A 21,978-nucleotide genomic window follows, 5' to 3' on the forward strand; every position below is an offset into this window, starting at 1 on the left:
TACATTTCTCGCAGTCGGCGCATAATGTGAATAATTATTTAAATGGAGAAAATAGGGATGCATTCCAGAGGGCTTCCTAAATACATTTTATCTGTAATTTATTCACATTTTCAAACCAATATGACACAAAGGCAGTACCACAAGGCAGCATTCGTATTATATTTCATCAATTTAAGGTAATATTCAACATAATAAATCATAAAAATTTAACATACCCAGTGTGTACAGTACTCACCAACAGTGGCAGGTGTGTTTGCTCTGGGAGATGAGTGGTTGTTGTGGTGTCGGGATCATAGAGGTGAAGGAAGACTCACAGAACTCTTAGAACTGCCGACAGCAGGAGATGACACCGGTTTGAAGAAAGTGGTGAGGGTTGTTTGGCAGCATTTTGTTTTTCAGCATAAATTTGCTTGTAGGGAAGAAGGGTTGACAGCAGGGAACGACTGAGATGCTGACTCAGTTCTAAACTTAGGTCCATGTCCATCCCCATTTGTGCCAAGTGTTCTGACTTCACTGTTGGTAAACTCCTGGGATTTTCAAAATCATCTGTTGCTTGCAGCATCTGAGAGATAGTTCGCCTTTTAAAAAAAAAACGCCTTGAATGTGGATCACACCTTGGTTGAGTGGCTGAATTAGTGATGTTGTGTTAGGCGGCAGGAAACGCAAGGATGAATGCTGTCCAAATGTTTAGGATGGGCTGGCGCATTGTCAAGCAACAAAAGAACTTTAAAGGCAAGACTCACATAACTCACAGGTGACTTATGTTGGTGGGAAAGCAGTACTCCTCACATAACTGTGAATCTGCATAGTCTGAAGGCGCATATAACGAGGATGGGGTGTATGTAGATTCACTATGTTCTGATCCAGAAATGCTTCTTATACACTAACCCTTTCATTTGCGGGGTCATTCTCATGAGCATCCTCTGGACCCCCTCCAAAGCCACAACATCCTTTTTTAGATAAGGGCCTCAAAACTGCTTGCAATTGGTCTGACCAATGCCGTATATAGCCTCACTATTGCAACTTTGCTTTTATATTCCAGTCCCCTTGAAATGAATGCTAACATTACATTTGCTTTCCTTGCCACAGACTTAACCTTTAGGAAATTATACACGAGGGCTCCAGAATCTCTTTGCACCTCTGATCTCTGAATTTTCTCTCCATTTAGAAACTAGTCTATGCCTTTATTTCTTCTATCAAAGTGTTAGAGCATATACTTCTCCACACTATGTTCCATCTGCCTCTTTGCCCATTCTCTTAATCTAAGTCCTGGAGAGTCCCTGCTTCCTCTGTAAACTTGGCCGCAAAGCCATCAATTTTGCCATCCAAATAGCATTCAATTTATGGTGGTAGGTGCTTGGAATGTACTTGCAGAGGAGGTGGTAGAAGTAGATAGAATAACAAAATTTAAAACATTTAGACAGTGGCGATTGAGAGATACAGACCATGTTCCAGCAGGTAGGATAAGGTTGTCATCTTTGTTGGCAGAGACATGGTGAGCCAAAGGGCCTGTACTTGTGCAGTACCTTTCTGTAATCTAAATATTACTTTACAAAGAAGCTGTTTGGTCAGGTGTATCAATGGCGGCTCCTAGAAACAGAACTTAACTTAATCTTCGACTAGCACATTATGTATAACTTTTCTTCAAATATTCACATTCTCTTTTTTAAACTATTGTAGATTTATGTTCTACACTTTTGAAAATAGTGAGGTTAAAATGCCATTTTAGTCTTTTCAGCTCTGCCTTTATTTGCTTAATCTTGATCTTATTACTACTTCTATTTAAGTTTAGGTTTTCCTTTTCAAATCCAAAGGCATACTTGTTAGTAGGTTAATTGGTCATTGTAAATTGTCCTATTATTAGGCTAAGGTTAAATCAGTGGGTTGCCAGGCACTGTGCTTGGTGAGCTGAAAGGGCCTCTTCTCTGCTGTATCTCTAAATAAAGTAAAGATACAAAAATAAAAGGGTCTCAGTGCTGCATCATCCTAGGTCTATAATGTATTATCTTGATATGCTTAAAACAAAGTTATAATCAGAAGCGGGTTTGATATCACTCGCACATGTTGTGAATATGTCGTTATGTGGCAGTAGGTACAGTACAATGTATAGTTTTTAAAAAACTCTTGTGTTAGTTTCAGAATAAGGGTTAAGCTTTCTAGGTCAGATGAATGCATTCATACAGAGGGTATCAAAAGTTTGGAAAAGGATGCAGAAAAGATGAATTACAACGATTCCCAATTGAGAATCTTTAGCTGAAAGCAGAGGCAAAATTCTGTCTACTAGATGCAGAGGAGATTTATTTTTTTTTAAAAAAGGTCATTTTCTTAATTTTGTTCCATTCATTTCACAGAAATTCTTCTGTTGAGAAAAAGTTTTATTGGTGACTCTCTGTAACTTATTCAACAATGCCTTTTAGAATCCATGTTCATATTTGCAGTGCAGAATTTCATGTGATAAAGATTAAAGTCAGATGTCCTATTTAACTACCTACTTAATGACCAACAAATCTACTGAATTAATTCCTTCAGCAGACACTTTTCGATGGTATTCCATGGTCTTAGACCACTTATTGAACAGTTTCAGCCTCTATGCCTTGTGTAGATTGAATATAGAATTTACACCATGATTAAGGTTGAAGTTAGGGACATGGAGTCAACTATGACAAGATCAATAGAATCATCATGTATATGCAAATAAAAGAGCCATTGATCTTTGCAGTAAATTATTACTTTCCAAAATATAAATTCTTGTCTCTTAGCATACACACAGTTTGATTTTCTCAAGTCTTTTTCAGTCAGTTTGCTTTGCCAGTATGTTGTACAAATGCTAATTTTTCAGCTCTATGTTTAGTCTACATCTGGTAGTTCACCATTTTTTTTGCTGCAAATATTTTTGTTATAGAATGCTTATTAAATTTCTCTGTCATTTGCTTATTTATCTTGCCTCAGTGTAAGGGACCAAAATTGTAACTTTTAGCTGTTTTCCTTTTTCTTATCTATAAATGCTCTTGCAGTCTGCTTTTGTTTCTTATGAGCCTGCTTTTCAATTGTCTTGGTCCTTTTTTTTTGCTGGACTTCGAAATATTTTGCAGTCCATATGCTTACTACTGCTCTGCAACATATGAAACCTCCACTATTTATGTGGTACTGTCTGTAACTTTCCTGTTTTATTTCTATGTACTAACTAACTACATTATTATCTTCGCAAACACTGACACTGCCAACCTCCCTCCTCCCTTTAATCCCAGCTCTCATCCGTGCCGGGTCTTTGCCATCCCCTCCGAGCTTCAACACTCTGAGGCAAAGCGCTGTGTCCTCAGTAAGGGCTTTACCTTTGTCTCCCTTTGCCCACACCTCAGCGAGTTCCGCATGCGTCATGATACTGAACTCTTCTTCCGCTGGCTCCGTCTTCGAGCCTACTTCGGCAAGGACTCTCCTACCCCCACTGATGACCCCTTGTTCAGTCTTCAACCAGCCGCCTCTTTATGGACACCACGCTCTGGTCTTCTACTGCTCTGGATCTTTAAATTGCTACTCCTGACAGGATATCAACCATCTCAACTTCACTGCACCTTGTTCCAATTCCAACCTCACTCCTTCTGAATGCTCTGCTCTCTACTCCCTCTACACCAATCCTAACCTTACTATAAAACCCGCTGATAAGGTGGGGGGGGGGGGGCGCTGTTGTAGTCTGGCGTACTGACCTCTACTGACAACTTGCTGATACCTCCTCTTATTTACCCCTCAAACATGACCCCACTAAGGAGCACCAGGCCATTGTATCCCACACCATCACCAACCTTATCAGCTCTGGGGATCTCCCATCCACTGCCACCAACCTCATAGTTCCCACACACCGCACTTCCCCTTTCTACCTCCTACCCAAGATCCACAAACCTGCCTGTCCAGGTAGACCCATTGTCTCAGCTTGCTCCTGCCCACCAAACTCATTTCTGCATACCTCAACACTGTCTTATTCCCCCCCTTGTTCAATCCCTTCCCACCTATGTTCATGACACTTCTCATGCTCTGAATTTTTTCAATGGTTTTATGTTCCCTGGCCCCTACCGCCTTACTTTCACCATGGATGTCCAGTTCCTATATACCTCCATCTCCCACTAGGAAGGTCTCAAAGCTCTCCACTTCTTTTTGGATTCCAGACCTAACCAGTTCCCTCTACTACCTCTCTCCTCTGTCTAGCGGAATTAGTCTTTACTCTTAAAATTTCTCCTTTGGCTCCTTCCACTTCCTCCAAACTAAAGGTGTAGCCATGGGCACCCATATGGGACCCAGCTATGCCTGCCTTTTTGTTGGCTTTGTGGAACAATCCATGTTCCAGCCTATACTAGTATCCGTCCCCCACTTTTCCTTCGCTACATCGATGACTGCATTGGCGCTGCTTCCTGCACGCATGCTGAGCTCATTGACTTCATTAATTTTGCCTCCAACTTTCACCCTGCCCTCAGATTTACCTGGTCCATTTCTGACACCTCTCTCCCCTTCCTTGATCTCTCCGTCTCTATCTCTGGAGACAGCTTATCTACTGATGTCTACTATGCCTATGGGCTCTCACAGCTACCTGGACTATTCTCTTCCCACTCTGTCTTTTGCAAAAATGCTATCCTCTTCTCTCAATTCCTCTATCTTTGCCGCATCTGCTCTCAAGATGAGGCTTTTCATTTCAGGACGAAGGAAATGTCTTCCTTTTTTAAAGAAAGGGCTTCTCTTCCTCCACCATCAACTCTGCTCTCAAATGCATCTCTCCCAATAAACCTGCATCTGTTCTCACCCCATCCTCCCGCCACCCCACTAGGGATAGGGTTCCCCTTGTCCTCACCTAACACCCCAGCAGCCTCAGGGTCCAACATATAATTCTCCATAACTTCCGCCACCTCCAATGGGATCCCACTACCAAGCACATCTTCCCCCCCCCCCCCCTTCTGCTTTCTGCAGGGATCGCTCCCTATGTGACTCCTTTGTCTATTCGTCCCCCCATCCCTTCCCACCGATCTCCCTCGCGGCACTTACCATTGTAAGTGGAACAAGTGCTACACCTGCCTTTACACTTCCTCCCTCACCATCATTCAGGGCCCCAGACAGCCTTCCAGGTGAAGCGACACTTCACCTGTGAGTTGGCTGGTGTGATATACTGCGTCTGGTGCTCCCGGTGTGGCCTTCTATATGTTGGTGAGACCCGATGCAGACTGAGAGACGGTTTCATTGAAAACCCATGCTCTGTCCGCCAGAGAAAGCAGGATCTCCCTGTGGCCACACATTTCAATTCCACGTCCCATTCCCATTCTGATATGACTATCCATGGCCTCCTCTACTGTCAAGGTGAAGCCACACTCAGGTTGGAGGAACAACACCTTGTATTCTGTCTAGGTAGCCTCCAACCTGATGGCATGAACATTGATTTCTCTAACTTCTGTTAATGCACCTCCTCCCCTTTTTTTCCCTCTTTGTCCCTCTCACAATCACTCCTTGCCTGCTCTCCATCTTCCTCTGGTGCTCCCCTCCCCCGTTCTCCCTAAGCCTTCCATCCCATGATCCTCCCCCTTCTCCAGCTCTGTGTCCCTTTTGCCAATCAATTTTCCAACTCTTAGCTTCATCCCTCCCCCTCCTGTCTTCTATCATTTCAGATCTCCCCCCCTCCCACTTTCAAATCTCTTACTATCTCTTCTTTCAGTTAGTCCTGACGAAGGGTCTCGACCCGAAACGTCGACTATACTTCCTATAGATGTTGCCTGGCCTGCTGCGTTCCACCAGCATTTTGTGTATGTTGCTTACATTATTACCTTGCATGTTAGTATTGAAATTTTTACTTTTACACCTTCTTAATGTTGCTAACTAACCCACCAATAGACAACTTTCCCTTGTGCCTTTTACTGTTTTATTCAGATTTAAAACCTTAGTATCAGATTAAGTTAGATGTTTTTCCGTTAATATAAAATGCTGTCATGATGGTAACTCTTCCCTTCAAGCTGATTGGATTCAAGGTAGTTTATTCCCACTTTAGCTCCTCAGTGTACTTGTGTCTTAAGTTATCTCATGCACTAGATGAATTTATCCTCCACTCTATTGTGGCTAATGTGGTTTGATTCATGTGAGGATAAAAGCCCTTCTTGACTTAATTGCATGCATTTCTGATTTCTAATTCATACTATTACCAGCATTGATTGCGGGTCATAAACGTACAACTCCTAATGCTCTTATCTCCTTTATGGAGTTACCTATTTTGCTATCTGTTTTTTGCTTTGAGTGGAATCAAAATCTTTCCTCCTCATTTGTGTATTGTCTGTCCTGCTAAGCATATTCTTTTGCTCACTGGATATTTTGTGCAGCAATGTGATCCTCTTCTGTGCAAACTAGGAACTTTTGTCTTATTTCACTATCTCTGCAATTTCATCACTGTCCATGGGATTTCCCTTTTCTTTTGCTCTATTTTGCTTCAGGCATAGAAATTCGTCATTATCTAAAGCAGTACATTAAGCAAAATTAGACCAACTCCTGTCTACCCCCGGGAGCTAAGTTCTGTTGAACAATAGGCCAAAGAATTATGCAGAATGCCTTCCACACAATGCAGACAGATTTCTTTTTCTGGAAGAAGTTATAAAGGAAATCTGGTAAACCGGAAATCATTGGAGTAGAGTTGTGGTTAGGATGGTAAATCTCATTGAACAGTCTAACATGGATAGAAAATCAGCAGGAGTGGGAATAAAGGGGACCTTTTCTGTTTGGCTGCCGGTGACTAGTGGTGTTCTGCATATGTCTGTGTTGGGACGGCTGCTTTTCATGTTATATGGCGATAATTTAGATGTCTTAATTGATGGCTTTGTGGCCAAGTTTGCGGATGATAGGAAGATAGGTGGAGGGGCCAGTCGTGTTGAGGAAGCATGAAGTCTGCAGAAGGATTTAGACAGATTAGGGGGGATGTGCAAAGAAGTGGCAAATGGAATATTGTGTCAGGAAGTGTATGTTCATGCACTTTGGTATAAGTAATAAAGGTGTAGACTATTTTCAAAACAGGCAAAAAACTCAGAAATCAGGGGTGCAAAGGGACATGGGAGTCCTTGTACAGGATTCCCTAAAGGTAATCTTGTGGATTGATTATCAGTGATAAGGAAGACAAATGCAATGTTAGCATTCATTTAGAGGGGACGCGAATATAAAAGCAAGGTTGTAGTGCTGAGACTTTAAAAGGCATTGATCAGACTGCACAGAATCCAGTAAGCAGTTTTGGGCCTATTAACTAAGAACGGATGTGCTGGTATTGGAAAGGGTCCAGAGAAGGTTTGCTCAAATACTTCCAGGAATAAAAGGGGTAAAGTATGAAGAGCATTTGATGGCTTTGGGTCTGCATTTGCTGGAATCTAGAAGAATGGACGAGGGAGTTTCATTGAAATATTTCGAATACTGAAAGGCCTAGACAGAGTGGATGTGAAGTGGATGTTTTGTATTGTGGGGAAGTCTAGGAACAGGGCATAACCTCAGAATAGAGGGATGCTCCTTTAGAACAAAGTGAGGAATTGCCTTTGTCAGACGGTGGTGCGTCTTTGCAATTCATTGTCACAGATTGCTGTGGAATCCAAATCATTGGGTATATTTAAAACGAAAGTTGATAGGCTCTTGATTAGTAAGGCAGTCAAAAGTTACGTGGAGAAAGCAAGAGAATGGGGTTGAGAGGTATAATAAATCAGCCATGATGGAATGGCAGAGCAGGTTTAGTGTGCTGAATGGCCTAATTCTGCTCCTATGTCTTATGATCTTATGAATATCAAGGGCAATGGCATCTAAGTTTTTGGAAGGGGGTGATATGGTAGGGTTGTGACTGGGATTTGGGTCTAATTTATGGCAATATGGAACGTGGTTGTCAGAGTAAGGGTTGGGGAGTGGAATTTAGCTAGTGGTTAATGAAAGGTTGGCTTAGTCTTTGTCCATTGCTGACCCACGCATAGTTATTTTTCTTCATGTGGGAACAGAAGTCCACACTCCAATTTTGGCATGTATATTTTTACACCCTGGGTGTATTTCAAATATATGTTAGCGAAACAAAAATTTTACTTTACTGAATGTCGCTGCTTGCTACTTTTATTTTTTTAAAAACCCTTTTTTAAAAACCCTTTAACTAATACTACTTTGTCCGTTACAAAATGGTTACCTTTTTTTCTCACATGGTGTAGTTAGTGGTGGGGTAAGGGGAGCAAAGGAACAAAAGAGAGGAACGAAGGTAGGAATGGAAATGTACCTTGTGCTTTTGAAAGGAATATAAGATTTGCGAAGGTTAATACTTGAAAGGATAATGTGAGCTATGAATGTGGCAGAGGATATAATCCGATCAATGTCAGGACAACAAACTCTTTTAAACACTTGCTAAGATTAAAAACTACAGAAGAAACTTGGAGTAGGGCTTACTATTAGAGTTGCCCTTATGAAGAGAACGTTTATGAAAAAGTATTGTGTTTCATTGAAAAGAAAAGGCAGAAAGGTATTACAAACTTAAAAAATGATAGGGAAAATCTTGGTACTGTAAATTGATATTAGTGAAGAAGGCAAAATACTTCATTTCTACATTACAAGAAATTGATCCTTTTTGAAAACTTAAATGGGAAACATTTTTGAACATTAATTTTATGTGCAAAGGGCAGGGCATACAAGGGAAAATAATAGGCCAGGCTTAACTGGTTTCACCATCAACAAGTCTGAGAATTTTATGCAAGTCAAATATGTAAGACCTTGAAACCAATATATTTGACCTGGCTCATGATTAAAACCCCTATTTTGATGAGGACTGTTCTCAACTTATTTTGCCTCACCATAATGTTTTAAATTTTGTTTAAATACTTACACAAATATCAATATTATTTCATTTAAATTTACTGTTCATGAGAATTCCCTCAGAATTTTACAGCTGGCTAACATTGCTGCTGCTTTTAGCTGCTCAGTTCTCAGAGCAGCTATGTGAGGTTGGGTACAATCAGAATGCTGCTGGGGTGCTATCGCCATCCAGAAGGCTTCAGGTCATCAAATTGCATTTTCTTCATCAAGACTAGGTAGTTATAAAGTGGCGAGACTGCAGGCAGTTGTTCCAAATGTGGAGACCAGATCAACGTAGTCTGGTCCATACTATAGATTAACTTAGAATGATTTCATGAGCACCATCTATGCACATCATAAAAATTGGCAACCTAATTTTGTTTTGGTGCTAGTGGAATAAAATGCTTAAGTAATTGAGATTTTCTTTTTGCCATTCGCTTTGTTTGTTGCAGTTTTGCAGGAGCAGTGTATAATCTGCAGATTCCACAATTTAGCTGTGTAATTGTATGCAAGGCAAAACTTAGTTTTCTCATGGTTTTAAGCCATATTTTTGAAAATTAATAACAAAATATAATTAGCTGTGTTTGTATAATTCCTGGCAGTTCCTCATTATGTAAAAGTGATATGCTAAGATGGTATCTAGATGATTAGAATCATGGGCTTTAATTGAATTTCAATCCCTCTCCTTTTTTTATATAACATTCCTGTTTTCTCTCCTTTATCTTTTCTTCTCCCCTCCCCCATCTTTCTCTTGCCTCATTCTGCTTCTGTAAAGAGAAATTCTTTATATTCAAGAGTAAGATGAGGGTTCTAGGACCTCATTAGTATCCCAAGAAAACCTTTGTTAGACATTTTTGTAATATGATCATATTCTGTGATAACACTAGAAAACGCGCACTTGAATGATAAAGAATAAAGTTTGTTTAACTTCTCGTGAACAAAGTATTAAAAAGCTTTACCTTGAGGTAAAGGTTGGTGTAGATTTGTGAATATCTGACTTTAGAAAGTGGGATGCTATGGATGTGCATTAGATGCAAAACTTTTACCTCACATATTTGGGCTGCCACCTTGTAATCATTCACTTTGCCTGTTTACTTCCCATTTTACAGGGCTGCTCAGTTTATATTATAAAAGACAATTATGTGGGACCTTTTGGTGCTCTGGTGCTTATGAGCTGCTTTCAAGCCAATCCTTTCACAGCACACGAGCTAGGAAACACCTTTCAAATTTCAGGTACAGTTGAAACCCAATAATTTAGACTCCCTTTTTAAATTATCCTGTTTATCAAATTGCTGCCATAAGCAAAGATACTGATTGAATTAGATACAATGCAGTTTTCTGAAGTTGGAAAAGAGTGGTGTGACGTTGTGGGGAATAGTTACTGAGAGGACTTCCAGTGACTTGTACATATCTACCAAATAAAATATCACTGGAATAGCATTCACTAATTACATAACTACAGCTCCCACCTGCAAAATGAAGCAGCAAATTTCATGAGACTTTGGCGTTTTTCTGACTTTGGTATATCCGTTTCATTGGATTTACATTGTACATCAAAGCTCTTGGATAAGATTTGCAATAGGGTTGAAAAGTAAAGATATTCATAATAGTAAGATGCTTCAAAAAGCTTTGGAGAATCAAATAGCTTTGAGTTATTATCACTGAGGTAATGTCAGTAGTACCTCAGACAACAGCCTAGATTTTGCAGAGAGTGAAGTCCCACTAATAACATTGAAGTACATAAGTAAATAATCTAATTTCTAGATAAACGTGCTATTGTTGGGGGGGGGGGGGGGAGCTTTCACGTGCTGATTTAAGTAATATGAAACATCTTTTATGTATGCCCATGAGGTGATCCTTGTTTTCACTGCAGATGAGTTAGCTACTTACTTTTGTTTGTACAGCAAATACTACTACATTTTGCCTCCACCTCTGCCAAGTGTTTTAAAAGGAAGGCCTATTCGCTTGTGCTCTCTTCAGCGATCATAACTGATCCTTTTGCCACATTCTCATCAATGATGTGACTCAACCCATGTTGTATTCTGTCTTTTGACAGTCAACCAGGAGTCCTGTACAATTGGGCATTTTTAGACTTGTATTCAAAGTGCTTCGTACCCCACTATTCTCTTCATTAGTTGGTCCTGATCCAGTTTTCTGTACAATCAACCCCATACAAATGAAGCAGAGACTAAACAGAAAAAGAGGTAACTGAAGGACTTTATGTCTACTTAAGTAATAAGCTTCAGCTCTGTTGTCGACAGTATTTCAGAACCTTTTCCATTCTTTGGAACGTTAACTCTGCTACATTTTTATCTTTGTGCACCAAAAGGTGAGAAGGCAGCTTGTGCATAAACTTGATGTTGTCTTAAGAGAATGGTAATAATGAATGATTTGATTGTCTTGAATGAAATTGATAGCATTCATGTCCATTGCAGGCTGAATTGTACAGGAATGCTACTTAAGTGTTGGCCTCCACTTCCCAAACTTTTCTTGTATTGCGTACATATCGGAAAATTCAATTTTCTTCTTCCCTTTCCTGAAGGTGATTTGCGCTGCGATGTGTTTACAAAGGCTGCATAATTATTTTGTGACAGTTAAGCGTGCTTTTCAGGAATGTGCCCATAATTTATCTAGCTGTTTTAAAATAGGTTATTATAATAATTCCAAATCTTCATCACTCCAGATGTCTGCATGTGCATGTGTATACACTTTGAGGACGATAGGATATGAGTTTTTTTCTCTACTCTTCATTCCTAGCTAGGAAATGCCGTTTGTAATTGCCTATTAGAGTTGTGCGACATTGCAATACGCTAAGGATGTCATTTATAATTTTATAGTTTTCTGCTACTCATTTTTTGGGTAACCCTACATTTCTTTTCCTTGCTATAAAATAATTAACTTTTTTTTTAGGAACATCATTTGCAGAGAGCAATTTCAGCCCAGCAGGTCTTCAGAGAAAAAAGGGAGAATATGGTTATTCCAGTGCCTGAAGCAGAGAGTAATGTCGCTTACTATGATCGTCTATACAGGGGTGAATTTCGGGTTCCTAAGCAACTCATTCATATTCAACGTAAGTCGTAATCATATTATTTCATGATTGACAAGTCATCCTCACCAGTAGTGTTTTGAAGCTCTGGAACAGTTAAGATCTGATTTTGATATACAAGAGGTATTGTTTTCTATGATCATAATTTTACATAACATTCAGTGGGATGGTAAACAATATATTTGTATGCTTTAAAATTATATCCCATTTTAAACTTTTCAAGTTCATGATTATATTAATTTTGTCATGGAAGTATTCATTAATGTGTTTCAAATGGGGAAAATTTTGCACATTTGTATGAGGAATTAAATTGCTTCAAATTTTATTTTTATTTTTCTAACTGTACTGTAGCAAAGCAAAGCTTAGAGTGAGGTGTTTGCAGTTTCTTAAAATTTAGTGTTATTTCAGCCTCTCTCTGAAATATAGATTCAAACATATAATTGTGGGAATGTCATATGATACTCCCAAGATTTCAATAATCTGCAGTATCTGTTTGCATATCTGATTTTAGAAGGAATCAGTGCAGTGAAATTTAAAAATGTAAAACTGTAAGAGATATGGTTTAGCTTAGTCCATAAAACCATAAGATACAGAAGCAGAATTAGGTCATTCGGCCCATTCAGTCTGTTCTACCATTTCATCATGGTTGATCCAATTTTCCTCACAGCCCCAGTCTCCTGCCTTCTCCCTGTATCCCTTCATGCCCTGACCAGTCAAGAATCTATCAACTTTATCCACGGATATACCACCCACTGGCTAAAGAAATTCCTTCTCATCTTCGTTCTGAAAGGTCTCTCCTCTCTTCTGAGGCAGCCTTTTCTGGTCTTAGACTCTCCCACCACATGTCCCCTCTACATCCACTGTATCAAGGTCTTCCACCATTCACTAGGCTTCAATGAGGTCACTCCTCATTCTTCTGAATTCTAGTGAATACAGCCACATATCAAACCATTCAATCGGGGAATCATTTTCATGAACCTCCTTTGAACCCTTTCCAGTTTCAGCACATCCTTTCTAAGATAAGGGCCCAAAATCTGATCACAATACTCTTAAGTGAGGCCTCGAAAGTGCTTTATAAAGTTTCAACATTACGTTCTTGCTTTTATATTCTTGTCTTCTTGAAATGAATGCTAACATTGCATTTGCCTTCCTCACCACATATTCAAATTAACTTTTAGGGAATCCTCTACAAGGACTGCCAAGTTCCTTTGTACCTCGATATTTTGTATTTTCTCTCCATTTAGAAAATAGTCAACCCTATCATTTTTTCTACCAAAGTGCATGACCATACACTTCCCAATACTATTCCATCTGCCATTTTTTTGCCCATTGTCCTGAGTTGTCTAAGTTGTTCTGTAGCCTACTTCTTCAAAACTACCTGCCCCTCCAGCTATCTTCATATCACCTGCAAACTTTGCAACAAAGCCATCAATTCCAAGTATTGGTCCCTGTGGAACACCACTAGTCACCAGCAGCTAGTCAGAAAAGACTCCCTTTATTCCAACTCTTTGCCTCTTGCCAGTCAGCCACTGATTAATCCATGGTAAAATCTTTCCTGTAATACCATGGGCTCTTGGCTTGTTAAGTAGCCTTGTGTGGCACCTTGTCAGTGGCCTGAAAATCCAAGTATATAACATCAGCCAGTTTTCTCTTTGCTTGTGACTTCAAAGAATTCCAATAGATCCGTCGGGCAAGATTTTCCCTTGAGGGCACCATGCCTATGGCCTATTTTATCATGTGCTTCCAAGTACTTTGAGACATCATCCTTAATAATCGACTCCAGCCACTGAGGCATGACTAATAGGCTTGTAGTTTCCTTTCTTCTGCCCCCCCCCCTCCCCCCCGTAATCCATTGGGGTCGATGTAGTTCATTGATTATATCCTGGCCTTTAAATATAAGGAGAGGTTTTAATGTAAATATTACGAAATTAGTGAGTTTGTGTAATTCTTGTTAGCAAATTTTGTTTCTTATTAAATGGCTTGAATTGGTTTTAAAATATTTTTAAATATGAAGATTTTAAAAAAACGTTTTTTTTAGCTATTAATTTAGATAGTGAACAACCTGATTATGACATGGATTCTGAAGATGAGATCTTGTTCAATCGTCTGAATAGAAAAGTAGAGATTAAACCATTACAGTTTGAAGAAATGTTTGACCGATTGGAAAAGGCTAGTGGAAATCAGGTACAGCGCTGCATCATTTATTATTGAGTAATGGTACAGATTTTGTATTGTTATCTTAATTTTAAATTATTTAGTGCCATACCTGGCAGCTGTATGGTTTCTCAGTATGTCCTGCTACTTGCCCCATCTGTGTTTATACCATTTCTAGCTATTTTTCTAGAAATCTAGAATTTCTTGCTATGCCCTGTTAAGTAATTCTTGGAGAGTGTGTTTTGTGATGCTAGTGAATAAACAGTTAAAGCCAAACTGGCAGGCTTCATGGCCCACATGCCGTCATACAGGTAGTAGTGTACATTCCATCTCAGGCCAACATCAGACAAGTACTGGAGGAGCTGAGCAATGTAATTATCTGTGCACTGTGATTTTTGTGGGAGATTTCAACCAGGCCAGCTTGAAGAAGTACTCCAAAAAAAAACTATCACCTGTGGAACCAGAGGAGCCAACACAATTGACCATTGTTGTAGCATCATCAGGAGCACTTACTGTGCCATTCCACACCCACACTTTGGAAAGTCTGATCACCAGGCTTTACTTCTCTTAACGTAGAGGCAGAGACTAAAGACTGCAGCACCAGTGGTGAGAACCAATGGAGTATGTTCAGGGGAGGTGGAGGAGAGCTTACAAGATTGTTTTAGTCAGTGGACTGGGCAATATTCAGAGATTCACCTTTTGGGCCTGAATGAATACTCCACAGTTGTCCCGATTTCATCATGACCCATGTGGATGAGTGTCTGCCATCGGGAACATACCGGACATAACCAAACCAAAAGCCTTGAATGAACCAGGAGATTTGCAGTCTGCTAAAGGTTAGAAGTGACGTTCAAGACTGGTGATACAGAACTATACAAAATGTCCAGGTACAACCTATGGTCGTGGGGGTGGAAGAAACAATTCCAATTGACATTAGAGACAAAGTTGGTTCATGTCAACTCTGGCAGGATTTTCAGGGCATTACTTTCTACCAAAGTGAAACTGAACACCATGAATGGCTGAGATGCCTCACTCCCAGATGAGCTCAATGCCTTATATGCACGCTTTGAAAGGGGGAATAAAACTACAGTTTAGCAAATCCCAGCAGCATCTGGTGACCCTATGATCTGTCTCGGAGACCTACATCAGGACATCTTTCAAGAGTCCTCACAAGGTATCGTCCCAGATGGCATATCTGGTAGGGCTCTGAAAACCTGTGCCAACCAACTGGAAAGAATGTTTAGGAGTAACTTCAATCACTCACTGCTGCAAACAGAGATTTCCACCTGCTTCATAAGGGTGCAAATCATACCAGTGTCTAAGAAGGACAGGGTGAGTTGCTTGAATGACTATTGTCAGTGACACTCACTTCTACTGTGATGAAGTGTTTGAGAGGTTAGTTGTGGCTAGAATCAACTCCTGACTAAGAAAGGATTTTTATCTGCTGTAATTTGCTTTTAGACAATAGGTCTACAGCGGATACAATCTCACTGGCTCTCCACTTGGCCTTGGATCATTGGGACAATGATAATACCTATGTCAGGTTGCTGTTTATTCATCATAGCTCAGCATTCAACATAGTCCTACCCTCCGTTCCAATCAAGTTCCAAACCCTGGGCCTCTGTATCTCCCTCTGTAACTGGGTCCTTGCCTTCCTCACCAGGAGTCCACAGTCTGTGTGAATTGGAAATAACATATCCTCACTGGCAATCAATACTGACTTACCTCAAGGATGTGTGTTTAGCCCACTGCTCTACTATCTCCACAGCTGCAATTGTGGCTATACACAGCTCAAACACAATCTATAAATTTGCCAATTACAACTATTGTTGGCAGAATTTCAGATGGTGATGAGGCATATAAGAGCGAGACAGATCAGCTGGTTGAATGGTGTCACAGCAACATCCTTGCATTCGACGTCAGTAAGTCCAAGGAATTGATTGTGGACCTCAGGAAAGGGAAGTTGAGGAAACACACACTAGTCCTCATCAAGGGATCAGCAGTGGAAAGGGTGAGCAGTTTCACGTTCCTGGGTGTCAGCAGCTCTGAAGATCTGGACCTGACATAATGATGCAGTTACGAAGAAACAATGACAGTGGCTATATTTCATTAGGAATTTGAGGAGAATTTGTGTGTCACGAAAGACACTAGCAAATTTCTACAAGTGTACCATGGTGAGCATTCTAACTGGTATTTCCATCTGGTATGGAACAGCCACTGCACAGGATCGGAAAAGGGTGCAATAAGTTGTAAACTCTGTGAGCTACATCATGGGCACTAGCCTCCCTGGCATCCAGGACATATTTGAAAGGTGGTGCCCCAAAAAAGGTGGCATCCATCATTGAGGACTTCCATCAGCAAGGACATGCCCTCTTCTCATTGTTAACATCAAGGAGAAGGTACAGGAACCTGAAGACACACATTCAATGTTTCAGGAGCAGCTTCTTCCCCTCCACCATCAAATTTCTGAATGGTTAATGAACCTATGAACAACCCAGTATTTATTTTCACACTCTATTCTCTATTTGCACTACTTATTTAATTTGATTTTTAAAAAATATATTTGTAATATACAGTTTTTGTTATGTGTTACAATGTACTGCTGCTGCAGAACAACATATTTCTTAATGTATGCCAGTGATATTAAACCTGATTCTGAGGCTTTGCTATTACCAATTTCAAACTTGATCTGTGTTGCAAAATGAGACCAGTAATAACCTACATGTGTCAAATATCAGATGGTTGAAATGATCAAGTTAAGTAAAATAATTTGATTCATTTCAAAATTTTTCTAAAATGTATGAATCTTATTTTAAAAACATCTAAACTGTACATGTGCAGGCCACGATGATGGCTGGTGTGGAAGTTGTAAAATGAGGGAGTATTGTGATAATCTATTCTTTGTGGTTGAAATTAAAATATATTGGTATGGTAAAGTGGTGTCTCAATATTAAGATTAATATTGACATAGTCTAGAGTTGTATTTGTTTCAATAGATAAGCAAAGAAATCATAAACTGTAATCTCATCAATTTCTGCTAGTAGATTCATTAAATTATTTTTATTACTTTATTTTTCAGCTTGTATCTATTCAAGAGGCCAAACTGCTTTTGAAGGAAGATGACTACCTAATAAAAGCAGTCCATGATTACTGGGCAAGGAAGCGCAAAAACTGTAGGGCACCCTCTCTTATCCCCTGGGTTAAACAGGAGAAAAGAGATGGTTCCACTAACAATGATCCATACGTTGCTTTTCGGAGGAGAACGGAGAAGATGCAGACCAGGAAGGTGAGCATATTGTGTTGCTCATTCATGCAGCATAAACTACTGGTTTCTTTGGAATTGAGGACTATTCCTGCATAAATGGAAAGGAGATGATGTCGTTGCCTAGCTACCTTTATGCATCCATTTGTAATTGTCTTACTGGAGTATGCCAAAGCACTGGTTAGGCCACAGCTGGTGTAGTATGTATAACATCTTTGGAAGGATGTGATTGCAATTGAGAGGGCACAGAGACAATTCACAAGAATGCTACCTGGATTGTAATTTTTCAGGTGGAAGGATAACTTGTTTTTTCCCTGGAATAGTGGAGTCTGAAGGATGGTACAAAAAAAGAGGCAGCTGAAGAGTTATACAAAATTATTAGAATCTTTTCCTTTAGTTGGAGTATATAAAACAAGAGTGCTTAGATATAAAGTGAGGGTTTGGAGGTTTAAAGCAACACTGAAGGGGGGGGGAATTGTTTCCTCACACAGAATGATTGGCATTTGTAATGCGCTGCCTGAGAATGTGCTAGAGGCAAGTACTGTCACAGTATTTAAGAAGCAACTAGAATAAATACAAAGTGACTTGTAAGCTTTCGTTTCATTGGGATTTTTTTTATTGCATTATAATCGAATGGAAAAAAACATGAGTGAAAACGTTTGTCTTTTGTTTCTGGTAAAATGTGATGGCTCGTATAAAACTAATGGTTTTAATTTGTTCACAGAATCGTAAAAATGACGAAGCTTCATATGAGAAAATGTTGAAGCTGCGTAGAGAGTTCAGTCGGGCAGTTACCATCCTAGAAATGATTAAAAGGCGGGAAAAAACCAAAAGGGATTTGCTTCATCTTACTCTGGGTGTGGTTGAAAAGAGGTATGATCATGAGAATTTATTATGCTTACATAAATGTTGCCATAGTCACTGTCTGATTTGAATTCTGATTTACTGGTTGATTACTGTACAAAAGCAGCTTAAAATGGTAGGAGATGCTGAAGTTATCCTGTTTAAATAGGTACCACATGGGCGACTTTGGTGGAGAAGTTATGAGTGAGCTGAAGACTCTGAAACAAGAAAAGGTAGTCTCCAACACTCCAGCATCTCTTCACAACGGCAATCATTACAAAGCACCAGAAAACAAAATTGTTAAGGTAAAAACAAAACCTTGTCAAATATTTCCTTGTGGATTCAACATTTGAGTTTGCATTAATTGCTACTGAAATATTTGTATTGAACATTTTTGTTTATATTTTATTGATCAAATCTATATCCAAAATTTGGGACATTTTTTAACTTGGAACCAACTTGTAATTTTCCAGTTAGTGAGGTCACAGATGTTATATAGAAGCAATGATGTGTTCAGTTATTACCTTAAAATTAAGCAGATTGTTTGGAAACAGTGTTTAATCAGCTTCACTATATTTTTCAGAGTTGGGCTGGTCTTCAACCTATACTAAAGAAAATGAAATGTAGGTTAATACTTTAGTTCCAGTACCTTTGGGACCTGACTGATGCCAGACCACAGAAATTTTCTGTGTAAATGTATACCTAAAACCATAAACTTTCCAATTAACTCTGCTTTGACCCAAAAGGTAGAATAAAGCTTTGATTTTAAAGCTGTTGAAAAGATTAAAACAGAAAACTAAATTTACTTTTAATTCTGCCGTACATCAACCTCTTTTTGTCCCAATGGTTAAAGCAAACCCACATTGTGTCAGGGTTATCAGATACCTGTACATCATTAGAAGAGGTGGTGGAGGAAAGTCTTCTCTACTGTTCCAAAGTAGCTTGCTTTATGTACTGTATTTTCTCTTTAATTTGTTAAAATCAACAAAACGATCTCTAGTTTTGTAGTAAGGACCAATTTGTTCCAGTCCTGTAATCAAGGTTTCAGTCAACTAAATACAGGCTTCCATATAAATTCTTTCAGTTTACTTCATTTTCTTCTTGCTTCTCACTTTGCTGAACCATTTCCATAATCTCTCTATCAGAGGATAATAAGCAATTGCCACTTCATCATTGACATTCATCCACTCCTAGAATTTCTTCTGTCACACCTCAAGACGCTTTGGGTCACTCATACTTTTGGCATACTCCACCAATTCTTGAGTAATTTTCTTTTTACTAGAAGCTCTAAATCCAATGAGGTTAGGATCTTTGTCTTTCTCTTCCTCAAGCGTTAAGGTTAGTTACAGTTTGTACCAGCAACGTTCTTTGTTCAGCTTTATATCCCAGGTTGATACAAGTGAATAGGTGGCATTCTTTAGGTTAACTTCTTTAAGAATGAAACAGCAGGCTTCTCATTTTTAACTACAACACACAAATGATGTATGAACTCTGTATTTGCTTTTCTGCAACTGCAATATGCTCTGGTCAAAGGGCTGAATCAGAAGTGCACAACCTACTAGCATTACCTTAAACTAAAAGATTTGCTTTAGAGAGTTGGCTGAGTAAAAGCATAGTATTCTGCACTGTGGATTGCAAGGCATCTGACTGCAAGTCCCTACAAAGGATTGCATGGTCTGCTGAGAGGGTCATCGAGGTCTCTCTTCCATCCTTCCCAGATAGTTATTATCAGTGGTGTACACAGGGCATTAGCATTGTCAGTGATAGCTCCCATTCATCCAGCAATCTTATGATTCCCTACTACCAGGTCCATAGCATTAGAAACAGCTTCTTCCTCAGGTCATAAGACGACTGAACTCCCTGTCACCACACAGTTCTCACAGTGCAAGTAGCAGTATACTGTTTACTTTTTAACTTGTATATGCACCTTATCATTTGTTAATTTATTTGTGGTAATATTACTTGTATGTGTTGTGTGTGAGTTATATGTATTCTGCACCTTGGACCGGAGGAACATTGTTTCATTTGGTGGTATACATGTGTACAGTTGAATGACAATAAATGAATTTGAACTTGAGGCCAACAGTTTCCAATTGAAAATAATTTTCAAATGATTCAAGGCATGATTTCATTTTTATCCACACTTTCTTGTTTGGTAATGGGAGAAAAAATGATGCTCTTTTAAAGGCTCTCAGGCACATTTTTACTGACTTACAATAGCTTGTCCATGTATATCCAGCTGCAGTCGAGATTTGAGTCTACCCTGAGAATCCTTTATCCCTGTTTGAGCTGCCTGAACACTTTGTGTAAAGGATTTTTGTGACTTACAATGCTAATACTAGACTTTATCAGCAGCATTTTACACACATTTTGGAGATGAATTTTCCATTACCACTGACTGAAAATTCATCAATGAACTTTGCCATGGCTTCAGTGTCATCACTTTTTTTTGCCGCACGCACTATGTAATGAAATGCTGTGCCTACCTTTAAACTTTTGTAGCTATCAATTTGAATATTCACAGTTGTATTCTGAGTTCAGCTCTTGATGAAATATTTTTCTTGCTGCAAATTATTTCACCTGAATTGCTCACACCGTTGTTAACTAAGCGTAAGTTGCTTTATAAGTGCACCAACTATAATGTTTCCAGTTTTCAAAGTTTTCTGACTTATTCTTGGCAAAAACGTTTTTAAGAAGTTCTCCTTTTGTGTCCTTAAGACAGTACCAGATTACTTGTATAATATCCTTGCCAAAATTGGTTTATCTAACTTTTTCAGTATTTCAATCTTTCAAAACACTTGATCGGCTGGGCAAAAGGGCTTTATGACTTATTGCGTAAAAGAATAAAGAAATAATATTGATTCTAGACTGTTGATACGAAGTCTTCCATCATAATATTTCTGTGGTTAAAGATAACATGAACGCAGTATTTTAATAAACAACTGCTGTAGTTTACATTTAACATGTGTACAGTACATGGAAATAACTTGCTTAATTTAGTTTTGCCATGTTTCCTTTAAAGCAGCAGGCACCACATCTGATGACACTTAAAGAGGAAGTTACTGATGCTGTTCGTGTAAAGAAGAAATATGTGAAGAAGAAACATAAAACTTCAGAGTGTATTGTTCTACACCATCAGCCTAGCACAGAATCACAGCCACCCGTAAAGAGGGATATTAAGCAGTATGACTTTCTCAGTTCTGATGAAGAATCTTACACCCAGGTACAGAAAATCTTTAGTAAACAAGTAACAGCTCAAAATAGGATTGAGATGATGTTCTCCTGAGCTTCACAGCCTGTTTTAAATCAGGAGTGGGATAATGTTAACTTCACTTGCATCTATAATTTTTAGAATTGATGTTTTTTACAATATTAAGCATCAGGTAAAGTGGTTTAAATGGGTATATGAACAGGCAGGTAATGGAGGAATACTGACCCCATGCAGAAAGATGGGATTAGTTTTGATTGGCATCATAGTCAATACAGATAACATAGATTGAAGGACTTGGTTCTGTGTTGTGCATTCTGTGTTTATTTATAGACAAGTTTCAATCCTGTCACATGAATTCCATACAACCATGTTCTTTAATGTAGTGACCAGAACAGCATACAGTGTGTTCAAATGTCTGCTTCTCACCCCACAGCTGACACACACGTGTTTTCCTTTCCAGTAACTTAAAAACCACAATAATAAGATTATGAATTTCTGTTCTGCCCTGATCAATTAGCGAAGTAGATTCAGTGGGCCAAATGGCCAAATTCTGTTCCTATGACTGATTGTGCCATGATTATAAGGGAATAATGATATGCTATGTCTTGAAGCTGTCAATTGCAGCACTTTCATTTCAGAGAAGGA

At 39.1% G+C, this 21,978-nt stretch overlaps 1 protein-coding gene across 2 annotated transcripts in view; it reads left to right on the plus strand.

The window, feature by feature from the left end:
• Window positions 1-21,978, plus strand: part of epc2 (enhancer of polycomb homolog 2 (Drosophila)) — a 67,655-nt gene that overhangs the window by 17,364 nt on the left and 28,313 nt on the right. Inside the window, exons 2-7 of one of the 2 annotated variants that reach the window (XM_073026132.1) lie at window positions 11,728-11,887; window positions 13,902-14,047; window positions 17,097-17,303; window positions 18,004-18,152; window positions 18,292-18,427; window positions 21,145-21,345. In XM_073026132.1, the coding sequence (XP_072882233.1) occupies window positions 11,728-11,887; window positions 13,902-14,047; window positions 17,097-17,303; window positions 18,004-18,152; window positions 18,292-18,427; window positions 21,145-21,345 (999 nt within the window). The remainder of the gene's footprint in view (window positions 1-11,727; window positions 11,888-13,901; window positions 14,048-17,096; window positions 17,304-18,003; window positions 18,153-18,291; window positions 18,428-21,144; window positions 21,346-21,978) is intronic. The other variant, XM_073026140.1, reaches the window with a different exon arrangement.

Source organism: Hemitrygon akajei, chromosome 2 (genome assembly GCF_048418815.1).
Source record: "Hemitrygon akajei chromosome 2, sHemAka1.3, whole genome shotgun sequence".
NCBI lineage: Eukaryota > Metazoa > Chordata > Chondrichthyes > Myliobatiformes > Dasyatidae > Hemitrygon > Hemitrygon akajei.